General features: G+C 39.9%; 3 protein-coding genes across 9 annotated transcripts; 2 read left to right on the top strand and 1 right to left on the bottom strand.

Moving 5' to 3' along the window:
* Window positions 1-92: 92 nt before the first annotated feature.
* Window positions 93-10,945, top strand: tbc1d10c (TBC1 domain family, member 10C). 5 transcript variants are annotated; one of them, XM_038698636.1, is made up of 11 exons: window positions 93-365; window positions 771-911; window positions 2,192-2,291; window positions 2,916-3,023; window positions 3,522-3,628; window positions 3,744-3,858; window positions 4,175-4,240; window positions 4,787-4,976; window positions 5,217-5,374; window positions 7,668-8,465; window positions 8,604-10,945. In XM_038698636.1, exons 2-11 carry the CDS (start codon window positions 775-777, stop codon window positions 10,749-10,751), a joined length of 3,927 nt encoding a protein of 1,308 aa, XP_038554564.1. In that variant the 5' UTR covers window positions 93-365; window positions 771-774; the 3' UTR covers window positions 10,752-10,945. The 5 variants fall into 5 exon arrangements, with proteins under 5 accessions (XP_038554564.1, XP_038554563.1, XP_038554562.1 ...); XM_038698635.1 differs by having other exon boundaries at window positions 94-365; window positions 2,195-2,291; window positions 7,668-10,945; XM_038698634.1 differs by having other exon boundaries at window positions 95-365; window positions 775-911; window positions 7,668-10,945.
* On the bottom strand, window positions 10,932-17,241 carry rad9a (RAD9 checkpoint clamp component A). Of its 3 annotated transcripts, none has more exons than XM_038698639.1 (12): window positions 16,942-17,241; window positions 16,756-16,866; window positions 16,555-16,628; window positions 16,370-16,418; window positions 15,525-15,639; window positions 15,256-15,355; window positions 13,978-14,084; window positions 13,443-13,549; window positions 13,227-13,291; window positions 13,033-13,131; window positions 12,112-12,370; window positions 10,932-11,436 (listed from the first exon to the last, which is right to left on the bottom strand). In XM_038698639.1, the coding sequence occupies exons 2-12, from the start codon at window positions 16,837-16,839 to the stop codon at window positions 11,320-11,322; spliced, it is 1,176 nt and encodes a 391-aa protein (XP_038554567.1). In that variant the 5' UTR covers window positions 16,840-16,866; window positions 16,942-17,241; the 3' UTR covers window positions 10,932-11,319. The 3 variants fall into 3 exon arrangements, with proteins under 3 accessions (XP_038554567.1, XP_038554566.1, XP_038554568.1); XM_038698638.1 differs by having other exon boundaries at window positions 16,756-16,826; XM_038698640.1 differs by having other exon boundaries at window positions 16,756-16,795; window positions 16,942-17,240.
* zgc:113229 (uncharacterized protein LOC550612 homolog) lies at window positions 16,534-26,133 on the top strand. The gene is made up of 7 exons (XM_038698637.1): window positions 16,534-16,833; window positions 18,844-20,251; window positions 20,324-20,478; window positions 22,075-22,477; window positions 22,655-22,760; window positions 22,915-23,141; window positions 24,379-26,133. Exons 2-7 carry the CDS (start codon window positions 19,358-19,360, stop codon window positions 24,622-24,624), a joined length of 2,031 nt encoding a protein of 676 aa, XP_038554565.1. The 5' UTR covers window positions 16,534-16,833; window positions 18,844-19,357; the 3' UTR covers window positions 24,625-26,133.
* The last annotated feature ends 59 nt before the right edge of the window (window positions 26,134-26,192 follow it).

The raw sequence follows: 26,192 nt of genomic DNA, 5'->3' as shown, positions 1-26,192 counted from the left end.
AGTAAAAGCAGCACAGCTATTGTCCCCACAAGAGGAAGCTATTTAAAGGTCATAATCAGCGGAGTGAGGTCTATTATACATGTATCACTCACTCTGATGTAATGTTTGATTAATCATATTTGAGTAACTGAGTATCACTTCCATGACAGCTAAAAGAATATACTCCATAAATAGTAAATTGTACTGCTACAAAAGCCAAAGGGGAAGTCGCTTTGGTGGGGCATCATGCATTAATACTGAGAGAGCGAGGGAGCAAATGAGCAAGAGAGAGAGAAAGGAAGTTTGTCTTCCTCTCTCATCACTGGTGGATCTCACACTTCACCTCTACAACAACCAAGTGATCAAACATGGCGGAAATGTAAAAGGTAATTACGCTTAAAAGCATATTTCAAGAAATTTAACAACGGTCGTCTTGTTGTGGTTATGTTTATGGTTAGAGGGAGGGAAGGAAGAAAGTTGATCTGAAATAAAAAAAACTGAGCCAGTAGATGTCATAACCTTGGCTTGAATTGAAAACGAGTAGTAAGGCATGTAGCCTACTTTTAAACTGTTGTGAAGTGTAGCAGAACCTTTTTATACAGCATCAAGGCATGCACGTTTCATACTACTATCAACAAGCTAAACACAGAACATACTCCAGTCCGAGCAGTGTTTCTGGGTGGGATTAAGGCATTGAACTATATGTAGGAGACATTGTAAGGTCACATTTCTCTGATGCATTGCCACACCAGCTTTACCAGTGGTGATAGAGGACACCTCTTCTGTTCCAGTAAGATGTTGAGTCCATCGAGTTCAGCCCAGAAGAACCTCGGTGAAGAGGACAGCTCTGGATCTGATGCAGGGTCAGAGGTTGGTCTGGAACCTGAGACGGACCGATTTGGCTTCATTGTGACCAATGGATCCACAGCTGGGTAGGCAGTTCCACATCTGTGTTTGTGTATTGTCACTCTACCAAAACCAGGTATTCTAGTTCTGTTTTCATTCTCTTTCAAAGAGAGATTTTTTATTTAAAGAGGTCAAATGGTAGAAAGTCAAATGCAGGCTGAGGTGGTTGTTGAGATTACTAAATTGCCTCTCAAGGTAGATAAGACTGTTATGTTGGCCATAACCAGACAAATACAGAAACTAAAAATGTTAGTTCTAAATTTTCATAAGCCTAATTATCTTTTTTATACTTCAAATTGTATTTTCCATCTCAAATTGTTCATTTGAATGATTTTAGAGGTAAAAATGTAGGAAAGTTAAAAAGAAATCATAAAAAACAGTGTAACCACAGTTACCCATACCACTTCTTTTTCAGGTTACGTGGACACCACTGCCCTATGTTGTATTGTCACTTGTGCTTGTGCTTTTAGACCTTTAAACACTTGACATTCAAATGTTTTCCAGGTGTTTCTGTCAGTGCCAGGAGAGATGATTCAAAATAAGTAGTTCTCATAGTAGACCCCAGGTTAATTGAAAGTATCAAGGGGAAGTGAAATGTACCCTGAAGAAATTTTCACAAACTAAAGCATGACCACATATTTCTAAAGAGACCACTTAACTGAAGACCAGTATTTCAATCTTTTTTATGAGACAGAACAGCGTCTGCTGGCACAGAGCCAACAGGGCAAATAACACACTACAAAACCACCACACTTTTGCAGAGCCATGCCATCCGTTGTTTGGGAAAGGATTTTGAAGCAAGACAGAGGCCTTTAACACAAAGCGGTGTCAAGCATGTTTGAAGTCCAAGGAGTCTTAAATGCCAGAATGAGTTCACACTAGAATTAAGATAGTGTACATAAAAATACTGAGCATTTTTTTACTGTCAGATAACACTACAAAACTATTTGATAACATATTTACATTACATTGAATCTACAATGAATCTAGATGAAGCTGTTAATCAGGATAAAACCAGCTGAACAAACTGCTACCTGCCGTCTTCATGCTTTCCCCATTGATAACATCCTGACCTGTTGCTATGGAGACTTAAAACTGCTACCGTGTGGTTTTCCTGTTTCCTGTCTTGATTTTCAGAGCACAAAGAGTGTTTCTATAATGACAACATACAAAAGTGCCTGCAAAAACGCTGCACGCTGACATGAAGGTCTCCAGTTAAATGAGAGCCAGTGGACGAGACAAATGATAAAAGGCTCTCATTCTTGGATTGGATGTAGTTGTTTCATTTTTGTTTTCCTTGTGTCAGGAGTGTGGGCCCACCACCTGAGCTGGTCAGGCAGAGGGAGGCCAAATGGATAAACATCATTGGCCAATGGGATCGCATCTTGTTGAAGAAGACCAGTAAGGTGTGTCCCATCTTAGAGACCTAAAGTCTATGAATGTGCAAATACAGTGCCCAATTCCCTACCTTCTGTTTCCGCCCAAAGGGACCTTGTTTCAGAATCATGCCACTGTAAATAAAATATAGCATACTGTAGATCAAGTTGTTATTTAGTTATAGCTTAAAACAATATTGTGCCGTTTACAAATAGCCCACATTAACGTGAGTAGTGCAAATAGGCTATTAAGCCACAGCGTGTCGGAGGTTTCAGTGCATTTCTAAATTCTGACATGAAAATAAGCAAGGCTGTCAATGCCAAACTGGTGGCAGATTTTGAATACAAATATATAAAACATTTTTTCCCACATGTTGTCATATGAAAAGACTCAAAATGAACACTGTAAGTGGAATAATTGATAAATATAAGCAAATGATTTAAATAGCTTTTGTATAGGCATGATGCTGTCCCAAGCTGAAATCACTTTAAGCATTTTCCACTGTATTAGTAACACCTGCGAGTTTCCTACTATGACATCAAAATGTCTGCTGCAAAAAAGGCCTGTCCATTACTGACAACAATGAAATATAGTAATTTGTTTTCGACTACTCTTATCTGATCCTGTGCCTCTGTTACAAATTTCCCCTTCAGGTCAAAGTGCAGTGTCAGAAAGGCATCCCAGCCTCACTCAGAGCGAAGTGCTGGCCTCTGCTGTGTGGAGCGACTGACAGGATGAAACAAAATGAAAACCTCTACCAGGTAAGAAAGCCTAAAAACTCTTAGTGTGGTAAATGCTTTCAAACGAGCAGCAGCAACACTGTGCTGTTGTTAGAGTATCCAAATCACAATGTCAGATTCATTGATTAGAAAATTTTTAGATTTTTTTGTCACTTCATTGTTTATGTAGTTTATCAGGCAAATATAACAAACATTTTTTTATGGTTCCAGCTTCTCAAATGTGAGGATTTCCTGCTATTCTCTGTTTTTTGACACTGTCAATTGAATATCTTTGTACTGACAAATCTCACCGACCTCTGACCAGCTAATGGTAAAATGAGTAAATGGAAAATCTTTGGGTTTTGGTTTGTATGAGCACATTTTCCTGGGCTTTGGGATCTTGTGATGAACAATTATCAATGTTTTTTGACTTTCATACTAAACATTTTATAGACTAAACAATAAAGAATGAAAATATAATCATTAATTCTAATGATACAATAGATGATTGACTTAAACTATATTTTGTGTCTGTGTTAGTCTCTAGACTCACAGCCCACTCTGCAGAGCTGGGTGGATGTGATCGAGAGAGACCTGGACCGACAGTTCCCTTTCCATGAAATGTTTCTTTCCAAGGATGGACATGGGTAGGAAACACAAACTGTTGAGAAGCTGATAGCTACAGATCGTCATCATGAGGTCTAGACCTGTGGTTTGTGTGCCTGATCACTGTGGTGTGTGTGTGTGTGTGTGTGTGTGTAGGCAGCGTGGTTTGTTTCGGGTGTTGAAAGCCTACACTCAGTACCAACCAGAAGAGGGTTACTGCCAGGCACAGGGGCCTGTGACTGCAGTGCTGCTGATGAACATGCCTGCTGAGGTACAGATAAATAACACTGTTTACTTTTCTGACCATTAAAAGAAGCTGCAAACCCATCTGAAAAAAAGATTTAATTAATCTAGATGTCAGTGAAGAACAAATGTACATTTCTGTACCAAGTCTTGTTTCGTGTACCTGTTGTGATGTTTTTTGTTTGTGGCTTTTTGGCATCAACACAGCTTTAGAGACATAACACACCTGATAATAATATGGCAAAATTCTGTATACTTTTAATTGTCCAAAAAGTAAATAAGCTGTTGTGGCTTCTGAAGTTGACGTATTGTCATTTTATGTGCCATCTCACCTCATGTGGCAGGAGGCCTTCTGGTGTCTGGTGCAGATCAGTGAGCAGTACCTGCCCGGATACTATAGCCCTCTGCTGGTGAGGCCCTGCACACATGTACACATACGTACATCATGTAACAACACTGCACTTACCTTTACCTCATACACGGATAGTTTACATGTAGGCCAATAAATTAAATTTGATAGCTGACTTTGTTGTTCTATGAATTAACCCCAATTGTCATTAAGGTATGAAGCAACTACTTACAAAAACTTTGTGTAGTGTGTATCTTAGTAATCCTTTATTTTAAAGGTCTGTCATCTTCTAATAATTTTCTAAAATGTTTCTTAGAAACTTTTTGAGACAATGTTGAATTAGCACACTTCAAAATGATTGCTTTAGTCAGTGCACAGCAAGTCAGCAAAACATTTAAAAATGGGCAGGTATACAGCTCAACATAATGGCAAATAAAGTTTCCAATAATAAATGAAGAATGACTTGTTTTTTAATGGAGCTGTTCTTTCAAGTAAAAGTAATTATACCAGATTACAGTATATAGTTTTTCAAGGAAACTTAAAGATTTACAGACCCATAAAAAAATTATTACTTGGGTCTGTCTAAGCATGTGTAATCCTCCTGTAGGAGGGAGTCCTGTTTGACGCAGCCATGCTATCCTGGGTCTTGAAAAGGACGTGTCCAGCTGCACACAAACACCTGCAGCACCACGAAGTGGAGCCCCTCATGTTCGCCACTGACTGGCTGATGTGTCTCTTCACACGTCACCTGCCCTTCAACACACTGCTCAGAGTCTGGGACCTCTTTTTCTGCTATGGTACGTCCTCCATAGTTCAATTATTTCCTGAAAGGGAGACAACAAAATGTGTAATTTTTTAGATACAACAATCTGTACATTATGTTTTATTGTACATGTTGGTATTAAGTCTAAGGTAATATAGTTTGATTTGTAGCTGTATGTCTACAGCATACAATGTGATTGATGTGGCACCCGTCGTTCCAACTGATGTCAATTCTACCTCTCCATCCACTCTCTCCTCTCATCTCTTATGTGCAGGGGTACGGGTGCTGCTCCAGGTAGCGGTGGTGCTGGTGCGTCGGGTACTGGGCCGGGCTGAGCAGAGGAAGCAGTGTCAGGGTCAGATGGAGACTCTGGAGAGGCTGAGGGGCGTCAGGGAGCAGGTGCAAGAGGAAGACGACACCTTCATAGCAGAGGTAAGAATGGAACACATGGGTGGTGCTGAGGAGAGCAGCCACTGTAGAAAATGTGGGTTAGTGGCTACCAGTTACTTCAAGACAAACAGCTTGCTTTACTAATGTTACTGAATCAAACGGCTTTTTAAACCTGACCTCATGCGCTGTATACAGTTCTTTTCAATTGCTAACATGCATCTGTCAAAACATTTCACACAGTCAGCAAAACAGAAGTGTATGTGGACAAAACTGTGAATCATTTTTCAATGCTTTCACACAAAATGCATTCAGTGACCACCTTCTCCAAAATTCATGAACTATTTTCTCATTACTGCTGCACATTTTTCAAATGCTAACACAATGTGTCCAAAACTATTAAAAACACATTCAAAACAGAATAATGAGAAATGTCCTGCATTTCTGCAGTAAGCAGACTGAAATATATAGAAAGTCTTTACATAAATCTACTAGAACTGCGTGAAGTGTTTTGAAGAAGTGTGGTTTAGCAGGAAATGTGGTTGCATTTTAGCCGGATTGTTTCAGGGTGTTACACGAATTAGGTTGTGATCATTGTGTTAGTGTGTAAACAGTTGAGAAAAACTGTGTAGCAGCACTGAAATTTTAGGATTTTTTTCTGGTTCAATATGCAGTGATATAGAAAAAATACTTTAAGGATATTGACGCTAATTTCTTCATTTCTGATTTATTCTTGTTACATATACTACTACTACTACCAAGTACAGTCAATAAAGTTAAAATATGTTATTCCTATTCTATAATGAAATACTGATTGAAAAATCCTTCAAACTTCAAAGATAAAAGTTAATAATTTATGTAATGCTCCCTGTTGTAGGGCTGGACATTTTGGCCAAAAATGTTATCACAATAAAAAGTTTCATATCTTTTGATATCGATAATTATGACGACAAGTGTTTTAAACTATTCTGTATGGTCAACACTTGAGGCCAAACAGTGGATCACTTCACAAATCTAAGGTAGAACATTCAAAACAATAATGATAAAATATTTGTTAACAAATATGCATGAGTACAATTAAGTAAAAGCTTTTTTTCAGTCCTTTTACTTCAACAAATAAACATCTTAATAAAGAAAATAAGTCATAATTCATGTGTGATTCAAGTGAATAAAAGCAAACATCTATTGAATATTGTTTTATTGTCCAGCCCTACCCTGTTGTTAGTGTTTTTTAGGTCTGCGTATTATGAATGACAATGTGCGCTTTCTGATAACTGTTTCCAAGCTTATTTTGAGACATGTATGAATGTATGTATGTAAGTGCTCTGGTGGTTAGGGTGAACTTTTTTTTCCTTCTAAAGGGGGGGGGCTTTTGAGAACCACTGGCTTAAAGGTTAAGCATGAAGTAGACACATCTACATTTGAAATATCAGCACACTGCAAAATCAAAAACCTTTTAAGAAGATGGGAGAGGGAAAGTTCCACTGTAAAGAATCGGCTGCCAATAACTACACTAACGCTCCAACATTAGCTTTGCTTTAGTTTAGATGAAGGCACCAGCATTCCAGAAACTAGGTGTATATCCAAACCAAAAAGAACAATTTGGACACATACAGACAGGTGGCAAAGTAAAGGACAAACTTGAATACATGAGTGGAGAAACATAATAAATGTAGATGCTTCTGTACAAGTGGGAGACATTTCCCTGGCCCCTTGGAGGGAAATCATTGGATGGATCACTGCAAATCACTACAAAGTTATTCTCATGAATCACCTTTATCCTATAATTAAACATTTCCATCCTGATGGGAGTGGTCTCTTCCGGGATGACAGTGCACACGGGGTCACGGAGGAATGGTTTGACGAGGATGAAAAGGATGCACAACCTTTGCGGCAACCTGATTTCAATCCAACTGAACACCTTTGGAGAGTCTTAGACAGCACTCTCCACTACTTCCATCAAAACATCAAATGAGGGAATATCTTTATATATATATAAAAAAAGATTATAAAAATAATACAAAAGAGTTCTAGACAAATCTATGGTAGAGTAAACTGAAGCAGCAACATGTTACTAAGAAACTATATGTTGGTTTTCCTCTTTCATTTGTCACCCATCTAAATATATACTGTCTGAGTTTACAAGCCTAGTTTGTTACATCCTTTGTCATAATTGTGCTATGACCATACTGAGCTGCTGATTTATTACATTTCTATGTTTTACTGTTTGGTACTCCAGTCATTATAATGTAAAAATGTTAAATTTCAATACTGTTAATTGTCTAAAATTCAGAAATGTACAGTAAAACCAAAGTGAGTATTTTACTTCCTTTCTCAGGTGTGTTCGGTGCAGCTGTCAGCCAGAGATCTGGAGAAGCAGACGGAGAAGGAGTTAGTAAAGTGGAGGAAAGACAGACCTTCATCCACGTTTGACCCCCGACGTCGCTGCCAGGGATACCGGATGGCATGGGCAAGGGCTCGGCAGAGAGAGGAGGAACGTGACAGGAAAGAGAGAGAGAAAGGAAACCTGTCCGTCCCTCTCGCTCGCTCGGCCTCCACCCTCTCGCTGTCCCCCTCCCTCCTTCACAAGAGGTGGAGGAAAGGGGGAAAGGTTAACACAAACGAATGGGAAGGCGGCGGCAAAGTTGTAAGGCATCTCTCAATGGGAGCAAAGGAGGACTGGAGGAGCTGGGCAGAGTTGGATTTTAAGAAGGTGCAGGGCGTTCAGGAAGAGGAGGACGTTGTTTCAGAGGAGCATAAAAAACAGCCAAAACTAACAGGACAAACAGAAAAGAAAGAATTTTTAGAAGGACCTAAAGAGATAGAAAAAATCCAAACCATACCAACAGAGCAGGTTGAAGAAACAGTCATAGTAAAAGAACAGATTGAACAAGTGCAAAAGAGAGTCACTGAAAAGGAGAAAAGCCATCTCAAAGAGACAGATGAAGGCAAAATGCTTTCTGAGCAGACAGAAGAAACAAATATGGACGCGGAACCAACCCAATATCCAGACAAAGATCAGACTGTTGAAAATATTCCTCAGCCCATTGAGGAAACCGCTGACCACAAACAGAGAGAGGAGCTGAACTCCTGCAGCCAGTCACAAGTCCTGGAACAGCAGAGTCACCAAAGCGAGGACCAGGAAATTAAGGACAAAGAGACAAATACAGAGACGGAAAAACAAGTGTCAGAAAGTGAACATTCAGCTGCTGTGGAGGAAAATCAGACTGAGACACAGTCACAAGTCCTGGAACAGCAGAGTCACCAAAGCGAGGACCAGGAAATTAAGGACAAAGAGACAAATACAGAGACGGAAAAACAAGTGTCAGAAAGTGAACATTCAGCTGCTGTGGAGGAAAATCAGACTGAGACACAGTCACAAGTCCTGGAACAGCAGAGTCACCAAAGCGAGGACCAGGAAATTAAGGACAAAGAGACAAATACAGAGACGGAAAAACAAGTGTCAGAAAGTGAACATTCAGCTGCTGTGGAGGAAAATCAGACTGAGACACAGTCACAAGTCCTGGAACAGCAGAGTCACCAAAGCGAGGACCAGGTAATTGAGGAGAAAGAGACAAATACAGAGACGGCAAAACAAGAGGCGGAAAGTGAACATTCAGCTGCTGTGGAGGAAAATCAGACTGAGACACAGAAAGATGCCGTTGCAGGTACAAACACAGCGCTGAAGATGGAAGTAGGTGTACACACAAACAAGGAACTGACAATTCTGGCTGATGTGAAACCAGAGGAGAGCACAGAAACTGAAAGTGTGCAAAGGATGCAGGTGGACACGGTCACAGAAGTCTCTGAAACAACCACTGAGGCAAGCCCAGGCTCAGAGACGGACAGTGTCGTCATAGCTCCACCTGTCACAGATCCTACAGCAGAGACGGAGGCACAAGAGCAACAGCAACAAGTGATCCCTGAGAGAGAAGAAAGCTCACAGGGAGAAGAATTTGAAGGAAAATGCCACAGCACTGAGTCATTAGCAGAAACAGACATGAAAGAAGAGTCCCACACCCATACAGAGACAGAAACTGATGTGCTGGCACAGGCTCAAGCACAGGCAGAGGAAAATGCAGCCACACAGGACAAATTGGAGGCTGAAATAGTACAAATAGATTCAAAACAGCACATAGATTTAAAGACAGAAGCCGAAACACTGTGTTCACCTCAATCTATTCAACCACAAGAAGGCACTGACTTAGCAGCAGATACAGAGACTGAAGCAGAAGTATCAGTTGCAAACGACGTAGCGAAAGAGTCAAGTGAAGCTTTTGCACAATGTCCAGAGGAGCAGCGTGACGCAGCAGCACCTCAACCTACACAGGAAGTAGGAGAAATTATTTTGACAACACGCTCAGTGGCACAGGTTGACAATGATCAAACAGCAACAGAAACTCAGCTGAATGAGGAAACTCATTCTGACTCAATAGCACCTCCACAGAAAGAGGGGACTTCATCACAGGCTGAGGCAATGAATCTCACCACCGAGCCTGATGGGAAGGCGAGTTCAGTAGAAACAACTACCTCTGGGGAACCTGAAGAAACAAAGGTCACAGTGGGCGCCGCGGAGGTGGAAGAAAGCACAGAAAATGTTGAAGAAAACAAAGTAGGAGAGGACGACGTCTTCATTTCTACTGAACCAACAGACTCTGCAAATACTGACAACAACCCACAAGTCCAAGAGAGAGATTCTCACCAGACTGAGCCGAGTAACAGCGGCCAGACACAACCGTCTGGGCGACGCAGCAGCCGGTCTTCTGGGGATTTCTGCGTCCGCAAGTCATCCAGCTCCCGTGGGTCCAGGTTAGGGCGTAGGCTCTCTGAAGATCTCTTCACCATGCCACAGAAGACTAGCCAGTCACAAGCTATCCCTAATCAGCCAGAAGTTGAAGCACAGTCCAGTCCTGGAGCTGTAAACCCAAACCTAACTCCACCTGAAGTCACCTCATTATTGTCTGCAGAGGTGACCGAGAGGACAGCGGTACAGCAGCAGCAGCAGCCACCGCCTGACCCCCCTAAACGTTTTGGTCTCTTTCGTAGACTGAGAGGAGAGCAGCCCAAAAAGGCCAAGGGGACACCCAAAATGCAAGTCCCCAAAATCTTGATTCAGGACTTCAGTGACGGAACAGAGACGGGAAAACCAGTTGAGGAGGAAGGGGGGGAGAAAGTGAGCTCGAGGGAAAGGAGGAGGCGGCGGAGGGAGCAAGAGAGAAGGCAGAAAGAAGAGGAGAGGTTGAGAAAGAAGAGAGAGAAAGAGGAGGAAAAGGAAAAGGAGCGAGAGAGGAGGAAACCGCAGACAAGGGGAAAAAGTTTCCAGGTGCAAAGAGATACAGGGAGCAGTGATGCGCCTGAACCTGCAAAGACTGGATCACAGACGCTTAGATATTCTGCTTCTTGTGCTGAATCTTATTTTTGACAAAAACAAATCTTTTTTAAATCAGATGTGAGTGGAGGGGGGAGGAGGGAAGAGGTGTTTTAAAAAGAATCCTGTCTCGTTATCCTTTCTGTTCAGGCTTCACGTTGGTTGATGTCCCTCATCCTAAATCTTTTTCATACTTGAACATTTTGACATGTAAATAAATAATAAATGTTTACATACCTTGAAAAAAATACATTTCTTTTATTTTGAAGAGCTTTTTTGTCGCACCTCAATCACAAACTGAACAAACAAAAATAAACAGGAAGTGCTTCGTGTCCAGTTTCACATAATCCACCATGAATGTTATTAGTCCAATATAAAGTTGGAATATACTCGCATTGGACATCCTGTTCTGTATGTCTTTGCATATTTTTGTAAAAAGAAAAAAAAATCCCTGTACATCAGTTGTAGAGGCCATTAAAGATGGTAAATAAGGGTTCAGGGAGGCCAACATAACCCCCCCCACACACACACACACCCACACACACACACACACACACACACACACACACACACACACTTTCAGGTCAGTCCATCTCTCTCCTCTCTATCCATCAGTCCACTGTCACTCTGCACGAGTGTCATCCTCACTGTCACTGGCCAACACTTCCTGACTTGTCACCGGTTGAGTGGTCATCTGAGACGACAGGGGAAGCACAGATCCAAAGAACAGGGAACAGAACTGTGAGAGAAGAAGAGAGGAGTATATTGTGAGAATATGTTTTATTTTAAAAGTAAAACATAAGTAATGTCCGCAAGTTACATCCAGCCAACAGTTACGCCAAAGCCTAGTCCTGACATGATTTGACAGTGCAATACAGGTTTTTGGGATCTGACACGAAAACCATGGACTTGGCACAAGGGTTTGCCTAATTAGAGCTTGTAAGAGACTTGTCTTGAACTCCCTGTGTCCCAAGCGCTATGATGGTTTTCAAACATGTCTCATTTTATTGTAAACACACACAAGATGCAGTTTCGTTGGAAGACGAGTATAGACAGATTATGAGCAGTATCCGGAGACGGAGCGAGGCAGCAGATAGAAACACACACACTGACTTCTATACACAGTGTGACCTCCAGTCAAAGATCTCGCTATCTGGAATAATCTTGTAATAAGTACATCTTGAGAATTCCCACAACAGTGGAAACTTTTAAAAAGAGCTAAACATTTCTGTGGAAGTTATAATAAATACAAATGTTATCAGTTAATATAAAAACACAATGACATGACAGCTGTTAATCTGCTCCTTCTGTTGTATAATTTCTCTACTAGTTTTTTCCATTTTTGTCAGAGCCTTTTTTAGTTAATTAAAAAATAATAATTAGTTAATTTATTAATGTGAAAACTAAACCATACCTTCTTATTAGGTGGTCTGTCTGAATCAGCCGTTCCATCCTCCTCCTCCTCCTCCTCCTCCTCCTCCTCACTGTGCAGCCTCGTCCTGTGATTGGCTGCAGCGGGCTGTTTTGAACATGTGGAAGCAGCTAATGGGGGCGTGGGCGGACTTCTAGCTGAGGGACCTGGCGCAATACTGGTATCCATGGCAATGAGGTAGGAGTCTATGTCGTCATTCATGAAGTCATCAGGAGGGGGCGGAGGCGGCGGTGTGTGTGCTCTGAGGAGTGGAAGAGAAATATGATATGAATGAGGAACTCTCAGGCTGTACACTGAGCTGCACTGACAGTGACACCCACTTAGCATGTTCAAGTTTATTCAGAGTACAAAAAATTCAAACATATATATCTAAATAGAGTATATCTACTAATTCCGTTACTGTATTGTTCATCCGATTGCTTTCTATAGGATATATTCAGCATTTATCATATGGAGAAGCCACCCCACCTGGTGGATGAAGACACAAAAACACTAAAGTGTAAGTGTGTAAGGTCTACAAGTGAATGGGCTGGCCACAGATGGTTTAAAAGAGGCTTTAAAAATGGCAAGTTGCAGAAATCCTAACAGAAAACGCAGCATTTATGAAAGCTGTACATTGTAAGACTTCACCTTCTTGTACATTTTCCAGGACTAAAATGCTGTTTGTGTCAATTCGATGAGAGTTTCATCCCAAACTTTAATTCGACTGCATCTCTGCAGAGTATATGCTAAGGAGTTCCTGCCTTTCATTAGAAGTGAAGCCATTTCAATTAATTGATTTCATATACACTTTGTTCTGCCACCCGGCTTTAATGAGACTGGCTGACAACTGACTGACAAGAAAAAATTACAGCTTACAACAATGTATCTCATTTAATGCATTCAGTTATGTTTGAGCTTTACCGTCTAGAGTGTTTTTTACGGTGGTTGGAGTCATCAGAAAGCGTGGCCAACACAAAGTTCCCCTCAAGGACACTGTCTGTTACTGAAAGCACTACAGGGCTGACATACCACACACACAGACACACAAAATGTAAATGTCGGTACACTGTGGTAGTAAAAGTGATCAACCAACAACCGTATGTGAGTATGCTTACCTGCCCGGTTCATCAAAGTACATAGAAATAGGGAGGCCAGTAGACTCTGCAAACACTAACAAACCCTGCAGGAGAGATGACAAAAAGTCAATTAGCAAACCTCCGTGATGAATAAATTAACGCAATAAGTCTTCATTTAAATAAATTATCAACCACAGCATATTTGTCTCTTAATCCTCCTATTCTTTTTCTCTGTCATCCCCTCTTCTGTCTCACCCGTAACTCCTTCAGACAAAAGGTGACGCTGTTTTGAGCTTGGACAGCAAATTCGTCAAATTCGTCTGAAGCCAGACACAGCTCTGTCAGCATGGCCTTGGACTGTTCTGAGAGGGAAACGGGCAGCGAGAGGAACAGAAAGAAAAGCAAGAGTGAACGGAGGGCAAAAGCAGAGGCAAGTTTCAAAACTAAAAAAATTATACAGTATTATATTGCCAAGACTACACAGTGCAGTTCTGCCTGTCTGCCACACAAGGGCACCACAAGGTTCATATCCATCTTCTTTCCATTAAAAAAAAAAATTATTTTATTATAGTATGTTCTTATTATGTGTTTTTTGTAAAACAAAGCTAATTTTAAAACACAATGACCTTTTACACCTATACTGACTGAATGCACAACTTGAAACTTTACCCTGTCACCCTGGTACACTAAAATCTTCTTGATTCTAAATTACTTGAATATCCAGTCTGACATCAGTAAGATTTGTATAAATAAACAGTGAGTTTGTATCTGCTGGGTGAAAAGAAGTCACCTGCTTCATCCTCCACATGGTTCCTGATCCACATCCGCTCATCGCTCACTGACACGGTCACTTCTTCCACAGACGGAGGGAAGTGCACAACTGTGTCCACCAGCAACCTGGCATCAAGGGGAAAACAAAAAGTGAACTGTGAGACACATAAAGCACATTCGAATATTGGTAATAGTGGCATCTTTTAAATGAGTTGATTTCCTAGTCACTGCTGTGTTATGATATTAATAATAATAATAATAATTTGTCAGAGGCAGGATCAGAAACATTCTGGACCTCAAATGCAAAAAGGACTGCTGCGAGTGATTATCTGAAACACTGTACAGTCACAGAATCTAACAACAGTCTCTAATGTTAGTTTAAGCCATTCTCTCACTCATATAATACACAGCTGTTAAAGTAAACAGAAAATATAAAACAACTGAAGGTTTGATGGTGCATGGTGTAACGCTGTGTTACAATGACAGCAGCGGTCTAAAAATTACTTTTAACACGGGGGCGATGAAGAAACACTGTAACACTTTAAGGGACTACTACTAACATAAACACAATCCTCGTGTTAATCATTTTAATATATTCAATTCAATTTTTTTTTTTCCAATTTATATAGCGCCAAATCACAACAACAGTTATCTCATGCTTGTGTGGGGACAAAAAATAAGCAGTAAGTGTTCGTGTGATAAGCCATTTCCAATTGACAGCTAACAGAGCACCATATTGTGTCTCTGTCTAAAATACTCGCAAACGTTAAATGGATGGTCGTAGCCGAGACTTTATAGTTGCAGCTGAGCTTGTTCTTTGTGAGAACGAAACAGTGGGAATCCCTGCTGTCACTGTGCGCAGTATGCGTCAACGCACGTTATGCAAATCAATGTGGTGTGTGATGGATTATGTCGATTACGGCTATAAGTCGCCCCAGCCCTGGCTGTGAGGAAAGACAGAATGAAGTGAAGTAAAAAAAAAAAAACAACAGACTATTTGTGTGGATGGGCCTGTGTTACAGTTTGTTAAAGTGGTGATTCCACATTGGCTTCAATGCAGGTTCCTCTCTGACAACAGTTGGATCATTTCTCTTCATTTGGAAATTTTATTTATTTATTTAATCAGCCAACTGTAGGCTAAAAAAATCTGTATCTGCACTAATCGTTCCATATTAATCATCATATCACCAATGAAAAGGCAACAGGAAAACCAAATGTTAAGGAGGGGGTGACAGAAAGAGAAAGAAAGACTGTCAGATTATTTTTATAACAAAGAATGTAGAAAGACTGTACTGACCTTGGCTGGGATCTGAATACATTTACACAGCTGTCTTTATCAAATACAGCCTGTAAGCTTTCGCTGTCCTGGAAAGACAGGTTATGTGTCTTCAGGAGGCCTGCAGAGAAAATACCGACACACTTTCAATAGACAAACACTCAATGCAATACAATGCAATGAGTGAATGGTGTGCTACAGGTAATACAATATGTGTCATTGTAAATAAAATGTAATACTTTTTTAATCAACCATGTAAACCATTTAAGAAGGAAGTGGAGCACTGATACCATGTTTGCAGTGTAGGGTAAAGGTGAGGCGGTTCTTCTGCTCATCCAGCTGGATGTGACACTTTTCCACTGTCTTCTCCAGGGACGCTAGAGACCTGAATACGGCCTGCACACTCTGACTCACAGGGACACAAGAAAAGGGAAAATAAATATACACAAGGGGACAGGACTATGACTATGTTAATATGCACTGAAATATTCTGGTATTAACCCAATGAGGCTAATACTCTACACTGAAGCTGTGATGAAAACAACATTTGTCACATTTAATGACATTGTAGACATACACCTTACTAAAACTATAACCTGTGAGTTTCCGCTTGGATAACATTTTTTATACATGACAATTCAACTGCTTGGTGACACATGAACTACCCTGTGAAATGACTGACATGTACAAATGTTAAAACAAGGAAGCACGGAGGTTAATAAAAATTTGCACAACAATAACGACAAGGCTGTACCATCATAACAACATGACAGGAAAGATAGCGTTTGAGGTGCGTTGAGTACAGAAAAAAACTCTTAATTATACTCATTAACTGGGCTCTCCTCTGAATCATATAAATGGCATCAGTGATTCTCAACCACGGGTACTTTGACTTGTACCCCATTTGCATTATATTTATTGTCACAATAACCAATAAACTACCAGCTACATAATCTAGCTGCACACTTCCACTAACCTTCACCAAGCTTCTGCCTCTCAGAGCAGTAGTATGATACAAAAGAAGGCAGGGAACCACTGACATAGATGATTAGAGTCCGTGTAAATGTGTCGAATATGAGACAAACTGTATAAAGCATTAGAAGAACTCATAGCTCATCTCTTTGTCTCAACACACCTTTATTGCCATCTTGCAGCGGAAGGTGTGCCCACTGGGGATGGTGTACCTGCACAAGAAAAGGGAGGGCAAGTTGGCTTACAACTCCTGGACATGACACGCATAAATGTGATGATCAGTGACTCACTCTCTCACACACACACACACATCACTGTGCCGTTTATACACACGCACACAGTCTGCACCTGTTGAAGAAGAGTGGTGTGAACAGGAAGCAAGCATATGCCGACCGAGAAGAGTTCACAGACCGCAGGGCCAGCTACAGGAGAGAAAAAAAACAAAATATGCACTGTTCATTAACGCAAACTGTGCACCAACAGGAAGCATAAAGACTATGTGCATGTCAGGAGGAAGTGCTGGTGTATGATGGTATCAGAGCAGCGCACCCCGTCTTCCTGAGGCTCCACATACAGCTCATCACCGATCCTGGACAGAGAATGGATGGCTTTGGCCAGCACTGGACGGTACATACACACATAGATACACAACACGATTAACTATTAACAGCTAATTATTATCATATAACGTCAAAGTTAAAGGTAGGACTGAAAAAACAGGAAGTGTTTGCAAACCTTTGACGTTTCCTCCCGTCACGACGCAGTCCATTTCTACAAACTAAGTTAAATAACGTTACTAACTTACTTTTCCGTTAGGTTAGCAAACTTGGCTAATGTTAGCCGAAACTAGCGGTTAAATACCATAAAGAACTAAACCGGTGGGGGTTGTTAGGTTGCACCCCGAGCAGAAATCCTCCTACATGCTCCGTTTAATTATAGCTTTATTTTCAGGTTTTATTTTCTGCAGCGATTTGACTAAGCAGTATCTTGCTCCGAACTTTGCGTTGTTTACGCCGCCATTACCCGCTTCCGCAGCGTTGACCAATCAGAAACTCAGAGAGTAAAAGGGGCGTGGTTCTAACTAAAGCATGCGCAGTGGGATTCTAAATTGACATTTTACAGCAGTATGTTATGTGCATGTGTTTAGGGACAATCGGCTTTGTTTTAAATAAATGATGATGGAATATTTGATATGGCATTATTGAGGACAAAGAAAATTATAATGAATGTCATATTAATGGTTATTAAGTTAATTATTCTATTTAAGTAGGCTACTTTATGTCAGTGTTGGAAGGTAACAAAATACATCTTCATATCAAGTACTGTAGTGTAACTCTGAGGTACTTGACTTCTGTATGTACTTCAGTATTTACACTTCATACACATTCAACTTTATTCTTTTACTTTACTGCAGTTCAGAGGCAGATATTGTACTTTTTACTCCATTACAAAACATTTATCTGACAGCTGTAGTTAAATTCTGAACATATGATCATCTTAAAACATATGATGCGTTTTTATAAATCAAATTCAACAGAACATCAATTATTTAAAATTAGGGCCACCACAACCGGCAACGTTAAAATACTGCTTACACATTAATTAATCTAGTAAAGTACTAATACTTTTGTACTTTTACTTTCGTAAAGCTCTTGAATGCAGGACTTTTACTTGTAACAGAACATTTTTACATTGTAGCATTGCTACTTTTACTTAAGTAAATGATCTCCTCTCCCACAACTGCTTTATACACAAATAAATTGGTCAAATCACCCCCATTGATAAACATCTTTGTAAGTGAATTTTCTTCATATGCCAGAAAATAATTATCAAGCTCAAAAACTCAATATTTTGTATTTATTTATTTTATATTTCTTCATTTTAGCTGACGCTTTTACCAAAGCAACTTACAATTGCTATATATGTCAGAGGTCTGGGGCAACTAAGGGTTAAGTGTCTTGCTTAGGGACACATTGATGGAGCGTCACAGTGGGGAATTGAACCCGGGTCTCTCACACCAAAGACATGTGTCTTCTCCATTGCTCCATCACCACTGCATAATTATTAAAATGTATTAAATATATTTATAGCTACATTGTTATTGTTATGCTTATTATTTGGTTTCTGATAAGTATTTTAAATGACCAAATTTAAATGACCAAAGACCTCCTTTTGTTTGACAAACATTGTAAAATGTAGTGGGAATTTGAAAAGGTGGGTAGGCAATATAATATGTAATAACTCTAGCCGGAGGTAATCCAAACAAACACTTTCAGAAATAAAGTACAGTGTCATGTTAAAGGATCATATTTTATTCCTAAGACAACAGTAAAGACCTGTTTATACATTTTATTTGTTCAAAGTTCCTATATAACGGATTATTCCAGAGGTCATGACTGGTATTTTCATATTTCTTTCATTCTGAAGACATATAAATAGCAGCTAGTCACTAAAAAATGCCCTGTAATTACGACTCAACGGTCATGGTGGGAAGAAAGAGGGTGTGTGTACACATCTGTGAGCCAGGAAGAGAAATGGGAAGGAAGGGAGGGCAAGATAGATAGAGAGAGAGAAGGAGAGTCACTGTCAATGCACAATTATCTCACCTCACTGGTCTTTCTCGTTGTTCTGCTTCAGTGTGTAAGATCTGCGAAATGCTGCCTTGCGTCGTTTACCCTGCCTTCACCGGTGATATAAATGGCTGTTGCTGAAGAGGTGCGTACTAAAACTACAGATATTTGGTGAAAGAAAGTCACAAAAAGAGAGAGCCTGCTCCTAAAACTTTCGAGGATTATTATGGACGAGTGGAGGCAGTGTGACAGCGGAAAACATCCCTGAGAAGGAGCAGCCTACACAGAGTGAAAGAAGAATTTCTGTCCTAGCTAAGGTCTGATCTGTCTTGATATTTGTGGTGAGAAACTGGATAAAAAGACTGGAAAATGAAAAACAGAGGGAAACAACCATCACAGGAGTCTTAACAACAAAAGTTGGATAAAGGGGTGATTCTTCTGTCATGGTCTGCTGTCTCTAAAGCAGCACATTAAAAAAGACTCTGTGTCCATACCTGTTTAGTGGACTATATTTACATTTAAATGCACTCATTGTTGACACGCTTTTCTGCGACTTTGATGCACGGCAGTTCTGTTCATAGATGTCTCAGTCAAGTGATCCACCAGACACTCAGGCCTTGCTGCAGTCCATGCTGCAGAGACTGAAGCTCCATCCGGGAAGAGAAAGCCAGGCACACCTGCATACACCTGTACCCATCAGTACCGCCTCCACATGGGGGCGAGGTGGAGAGAGAGGAGTCTCTGACTTCCAGAAAGTCAACAACAGTCCTGTAAATTGCTTTGAGTTTGGTACTAATTGTAGCACCGCAAAAGAGTTTGGGATCTCTGCTGCAGGCGGTAACGGTGGGGAAATACAACAACGAGGTCATGACTTTGAAATGGACAGGGGTCTCATTTCCTTCTCCACTCAGAAAAACAGCACTAATGGTGACACGGGTGAGAACAGGGTGTTGGGACAGGCTGCACAGCCTGGGATCAACCCAACAGGTACAGGGCAGCTGTTTCCTGTGAAATCAGTTAAGGAGGCTGATATCACTTCCTTTAAGATGACTGATGACAAGAGGGTGAGTTTAGGCAGCTCTGCAATGTCGAGCCATATCCCTAGTAATAAAGATGCTGTAACAAACATGGGACAGAATCAGGACCAGGACCAGGGTTTTCCACACAAAGTCTACACATGGTCCTTGAAGCCCACAGATGCAAATCTTGACATCAGAAGTCAAGAGAATAAAGTGTTCCATGTGGGAAATGGAGGATTTGGAGCTTTGGCACAAAGTAAAGACATGCAGATTGTCCCGACTGGCCAAGAAACAACAAATAGCAGCTCTCGAAGAAAACAGCGTTCGTCTGAGAACAAAACGAGGAGATGGACGCAGAAGATCAAAGAGAGATGGAAGGACAGGCAAGGGAAATTTGGCAAAAAGGGAAAAGAAGAAGAATGGAAGGAAGACCAGAAGATTGAGCAAGCAACTAAAGTGAGTAGTGCGTTGTGATTATACTTATTTTCTATCAAAATTGAAGCTGCTAACAAAAATTTTGTTTCACAGTTTTCACCTCAAAACCAGCCTATGACAGAGAAAAATCACTTTAACACACCGAATAAGGAGAAAGAAAGTAACCTCCCTTCACTACACAGTAGTGACTCCAGTAAATCCCCTCCGACACACTTTGAAGATGGACAAGGAGGACAAGGATATACGAGGTAATAAATTTTTTTAAATACACCAAAACCATTACTGAGGTGAGCACGACACAGGCTGAAAGTTCTCGCTGTCAGGTTTTGTTGATTTGTCTCTCAGCCCTAAAGCAAGACAAGAAAGATATGTGTGGTATTTCTGTCACGTTTCCAACCATAGCTGTGATATTAGTTTGGGCTGATATTTGTTCCCTCCGATGTGCCAAACACTCCCCTGTTACTGACAGTGCCTGACATCAGCCATTTTCAGTCACACTTTCACATTGTGAGAAGTCCCATGAGATTTTCACAACATCAGAGATGATCACTGGTGGAAGAAGTATTCAAATGCTTTACTTAAGTAACATCAGTAACACCACAATGTTTAAAATACTATCAACAAAATGTACTTTCAGTAACAAAGGCAAAAGTACTCATTATACATGCAGAAAGGCCCTTGTCAGTGTTATATAATTATATATTATAAAATCACTGATGCTCTAATGTGTAAACTGCATTTTAATGTTGGTGCTGGTCATGGGTGAGCAGAGGTTACATACTGTTAGCTTTATTTACTATAGTAATGCATCTTATTTTATATACTTATAAATTTTTTAAATCTGTAAAGTAACTACTAGCTATAGCTGTCGAATAAACGTAGTGGAGTAAAAAATACAACATTCCTAATTGAAATACAATTGAACTGAAATGTAGAGTAGAAGTATAAAGTAGCCTAAAATCGATACTCAAATTAGTCTTTCTTTCAATACTTTCAACTTCCTTACACTCGGCCCAAAAGCCCCTTTGTTCCTACCATAGACATACATCTTTAAAAACAAGTGACAAACATATAGTTTCATTTAAAAAAGGCTCTGTCAATACTTCCCAGCTGGGCATTTTATGTAAATATTACTTAGGTAGGAGCAAGTAGTGCATTTGTTGGGGACTATTTTCAGCTGTGGAGGAATACACTTTTTGTGCTCTACTGCAGTGATTCCCAACCAGCGGCTCCTGTACTCTAGAGGCATCTTCTGCACTTGCTATTGGAAAGATTGTTGAGTAAAAAAATATTAAAAATTTAGTTAAAAAAAAAATTCCACATATTTGTGTTTAGGAGAAACATAAACACACAAATATGATTACAAATGGGTATGCTGATCTTTAGTATTTATTGTCACAATAACCAACAACAGTCACAATGATGAGATGTGTCTATGAAGGGGCACTTCATATAGCTCATCTGATTGGGCTGTGGGGATAGTTAAGAGAAGAAAAGTTGGGAGGGAGCCACTGCTCTAGTGAGTATGTAGGGCACCAGGACAGTTTACGTAGGGCTGATTGTTCATTGTAGTGAAGGAACATGTCATCTTGAAGGTGTTGCCTATTATTTGTGTTTTTGAAGTAAATCAGGCTTTGGTTACACAGAAATTACTTGGTAGTAGGATGACTTCATTGTTTGTTTTGGTCTTTTCATGTGATTTGTTTGGAATAAGAAAATGTATCCTCGTCTGAATCAAGAGTTAACACAAAGAGGGAGTCATATGTTGCATACATTGTGAAAGTAAGTTCCTGACCGCATTTATGCACTGCACTGAGTTTACAGAATCTTTTCTCTTGTGGCAGGTCTGGTAGTGACTTTGAGTTTGGCCTGGGCTCATTTAGCTTATTGGAGGAGATCGTCACAGGTCAAGAGTGGGCCAAGTTCCTAAACCCCAACCAATCAGTCACCTCAGCAAATCAGAGACCATCAGAAGAGCAGCTGAGCCATCTCAACATCCCTGCAAATCCTCACGACAGCGGTCAATCATCTGTGATTTTGAACCAACAAGGAGGTGTGAACAACCAGTGGAGCTTCAAGGGCACTGAGGCATCAGGAGTTTCAAATTTCAGCACGGCACAAACATCACCTGATACTTTCCAACCTGTCGGCATGGACATAACAGAAGAAAAACAAGCTGGAGTACAGGATGCTCAGTCAGAACCAATGGAGCATGGACATATCCGCAGACCTCCCTCGTTTACAAAGGTTAGAGTCACTATTTAAACAAAAATCATTTAAGAGGTTCCTTTAATTCATATCAATACAAGGGGCCAAAGTAAAAACACCCAAAAGCACATTTGTGAAACTCTAGCGTTTGTATTTTTTAATGAATTTTACTTGTACTTGTGTGTTGGTCACCCTGTTATCTGTTTGTATTTGCAGCCTGCAAATATTGCGATCAACTCAGCGCCAAAGAGCAGACTCCAGCTCAACAGAAAGAGACAGCATCAGTCAGCTGAGAGGCTTCAAACTGAGGATATCAGTGACGGTAAGGAGGCAGACAGGGGTCAGAACAACTTAATGCTCTGCACAATCAGATATTTCAGGCATCTGAGTTGACAGAGGTTGTTGTAGTTGCTGCTGCTGATATGGCTGAAATTATGTTCTTTAGAAACTCAGTTCTCTTGTCTCTCATCTCACAGAGCGGCCCTCATCTTCACTAAGCCTGACAAGCAGCCATGTGATGGAGACAGGAGAGTCGCACCATGATAAAGTCATGCCTTTATACATCCTTAACTCTTCTCCTCCGCCTCTATCTTCATCTCCTTCTACTCCTTTTGCTCCTGTACCCAGGGGTGTCCTCAAACACTCCATATCCCAGAATTCCAGAGAATTGCCAGAGTCTTCAATGGAAATAATGACAAAAAGGGTAAGTTTAAAAACAGTAATTGTGTATAACGCTGCCTCCTTGTGGTGTGAATAGAAAAAACGCCATCTACACAGCATGTCTGTGTCTCAAACTCCATTTGAGTAGGTAGTGTGGTGACATACTCAAAAGAGTCATTGTTCAGATATAAAAAAACCTGACTTTTGAGTGTGCTGCTGACGCTATTCTCCCATAATGCAATGCACAATGGAACCGGAGGAGTTGGAGGCAAATGGCTCTAGAAAACTACTGATAATTACTTTTATTTGATACAGTGTTGCAGTTTGATTGCCTTTGCATGACAAATGTATTCATAAAAGCTAACTGCAAAAAACTACAGATTAATATACACTGTATCCAGTTAGTGAGTACTGTAGTATGGAATTGGAAGATGTCGTATGTTGCAGCTACGTAGATGAGGTTAAAGTGGCTATGGACTGTAGATCTTGTGATTGTGAGATTTATTTATTTTTTTCATACACAATGCTAAAAAGAAACATATGTCTCAGACAGATGGTTATAAAGTTTATAGATGAAATTTTCAGGTTTTTTGAATATTGGTTTATTGTTTTATTTGTTTATTAGCAGATGCCGAAGCAATCGGCTGATCTTTCTGGGGTCCACAGCTGACATACTTTACATAACACATTACATTAAATTGCATTAATAAAACCACCTCAATACTTTGTATTAATATTTTACAAAAAAGAAAAAAGAAAAGTGCATCTATACAATTCAAAACATTCATATATAATTCAAGCTAGTCACCACTGAACATACAAATTAGGTAGAATACTGATTGGAAAAGATGATATTTGAAAGAATGAGAATTCTTATGAAACTATGTAATTTGGTACTAATTGTAAGGAAAACTAGTAATTCCCTTAAAAGAAAAGCTTAATAAAACCCATTTAAATATTAATTCATTACTCTTTTTTATTTTAAACTTTATATATGTACAAATTTGAGAGTTGAAAGTTGAAATTGAAATAACTTTCTAGGTTAAACTTGCAATTAAATGTAATAGACTGATTAAAACTATTAGTAAATTGTTTAGAAATAAAAGATTCCTTAAATAAAGTATTACCGAAATATTGAGTGATCAATGTCACATAGCCCAAATATAACACTTTAGAAAGATTATGAAGTAAATATGACATTTTATTAACTATTTTTTTTTCTGCTGTTTTCTATTTGTCTTTCCTTTTTTTTTAATTCCATTCATCTTACTTTGGATCAGAGGCGAGTTGAGGAGAACCGACGGGTTCGTTTTTCGGAGGAGGTGGAGACCATAGCGCTTCCAGAGCAGGATCTGGATCTTACAGACTCAGAGGAGGATTCAGGAGCGGATGAGGACTCTGTGATAGAACAGGAGTTTGAGGTGGAGCAGGCAGCAATAGAGGTGGTGGCACCACCACGCCGGACTGCTCTCCCTACCTGGATACTCGGTCTGAAGAAGAGGAACACTGGGAGGAAGCACAAATAGTGAAACTGCAAAGATTTGAATTTAGTCTCACAAACATGTCTTAAAAAAAAGGAATGAACAAAAATCATCTGGGTGTGTTTTTGAAAACCCTGAAACATGTTCATTGCATCATAACCTCACCTTTTGGGGATTTTTTCCCCCTACTTGGCTTGTCAGAAATATGCTTTTAAGACTTATAAGACAACTAAATATTATGTTAAGGTGAGGATTTTCTGCAGACAGACGGTTTGCTGACTAGATTTCTGTCTGGACACTTAAAGCCACCTCTTTGTGGAAGTGCTCCTCGTCTCTCTTGAGACCACCACATGTCAGACTTCTTTAAGCGTCACTTTTAATTTAAGAGGATTGCTTTTTTTTACCCTTTACAGTTTCCTGTGTCCATGCTGTCCTCTCCATCTATTTCGACTGGATTATGTCCTGACATTCTGGCATCAGCTGCATAAGTGTTTAGAGTAAATATTTTACCACCATCTTTTTAACAGCTTTTACCATTAATATTGTATTGTCATCCTGCTGTCTGCTTCACTGGCTCACTCTGTCTCTTGTTAATGGCTCCCTGTCCAGCCATCCTAGAAATTATCTCCAGAAGAGAAGAGAGACAAGCAGTGGCCGCTGCAGACTATTAGTGGTTTCTGACGGTCTGCAAATCTCTGCAAAAATGTTGAAACCATATTTTAAAGTTGAGTTTTTACTCTGAGTCATTATTATTGTCATCATCAGGGCTCACATCAGTCATCCTTTATAGGATAGTACGCCCTGACAACATTAACCACCTCTGTTTAAGCTGTTACAGACTAGGCCTGTAGCCCATTAAAGGAATAGTTCACAACATTTTTGGAAATACGCGCATTCACTTTCTTTCTGTGAGCTAGATGAAAAGATAGATACCACTTGTATGTCCATGAGTGTGTGTGTGTGTGTGTGTGTGTCATTTTTACACAGTTTTTTGTATGGATTGAACTAATGGAGAGATTAAAGAGATATATCTTAATTTGTGAATTTTATGTGCTGGTAGGTGAATTTTGTTCTTTGTGTTATGCTAAGCTAACTTACTGCAAGTGGTAATGTAGCTTCCTATTTACCATTCAGACATCAGTGATATCATCTCTTTTAAGTTACCACCCTAACTTCTTATTATCCTGGACAATGGTTTTTTTTAATTTGTAGATCACATTTTTAAAGTGCTTCACAAAGGCAAAGAAAACATTTGAAAAAACATTTTAAGGAGTTGTGGAAAATCACCCACATTTTGCCTACATTGTCTCCCCTACATGAAAAACTAGATAACGTACGCACTGCTTTCCATGTTTCACAATAGCACACAAATCTGGCCTTGCTTGGCCTTTAAATGCTGTTCTAGTTGTCAGAAACTATTTGTTTATTCTGTCCAAAGCTTCAATGAGTGACCAGAAGCTTTATTTAGAGAGATATAGTACCTCATGGCACTGTCTATCATTTCCATTTTCTGTCATGCATTATATTGATTTGTGTGATTAAATTAGTTCACCAAACATTATGGCTAACTGCTGTCCTTTCCTCTGTGGCCTCCTTCTTCTCCCGTAAATCAC

Source organism: Micropterus salmoides, unplaced genomic scaffold (assembly GCF_014851395.1).
Source record: "Micropterus salmoides isolate LMB-PRFRI ecotype aquatic unplaced genomic scaffold, ASM1485139v1 Ms_hic_scaffold_5, whole genome shotgun sequence".
Classification (NCBI taxonomy): domain Eukaryota; kingdom Metazoa; phylum Chordata; class Actinopteri; order Centrarchiformes; family Centrarchidae; genus Micropterus; species Micropterus salmoides.
Note: the sequence above shows the minus strand (reverse complement) of the source record. Positions and strands in the feature narration are given on the sequence as shown.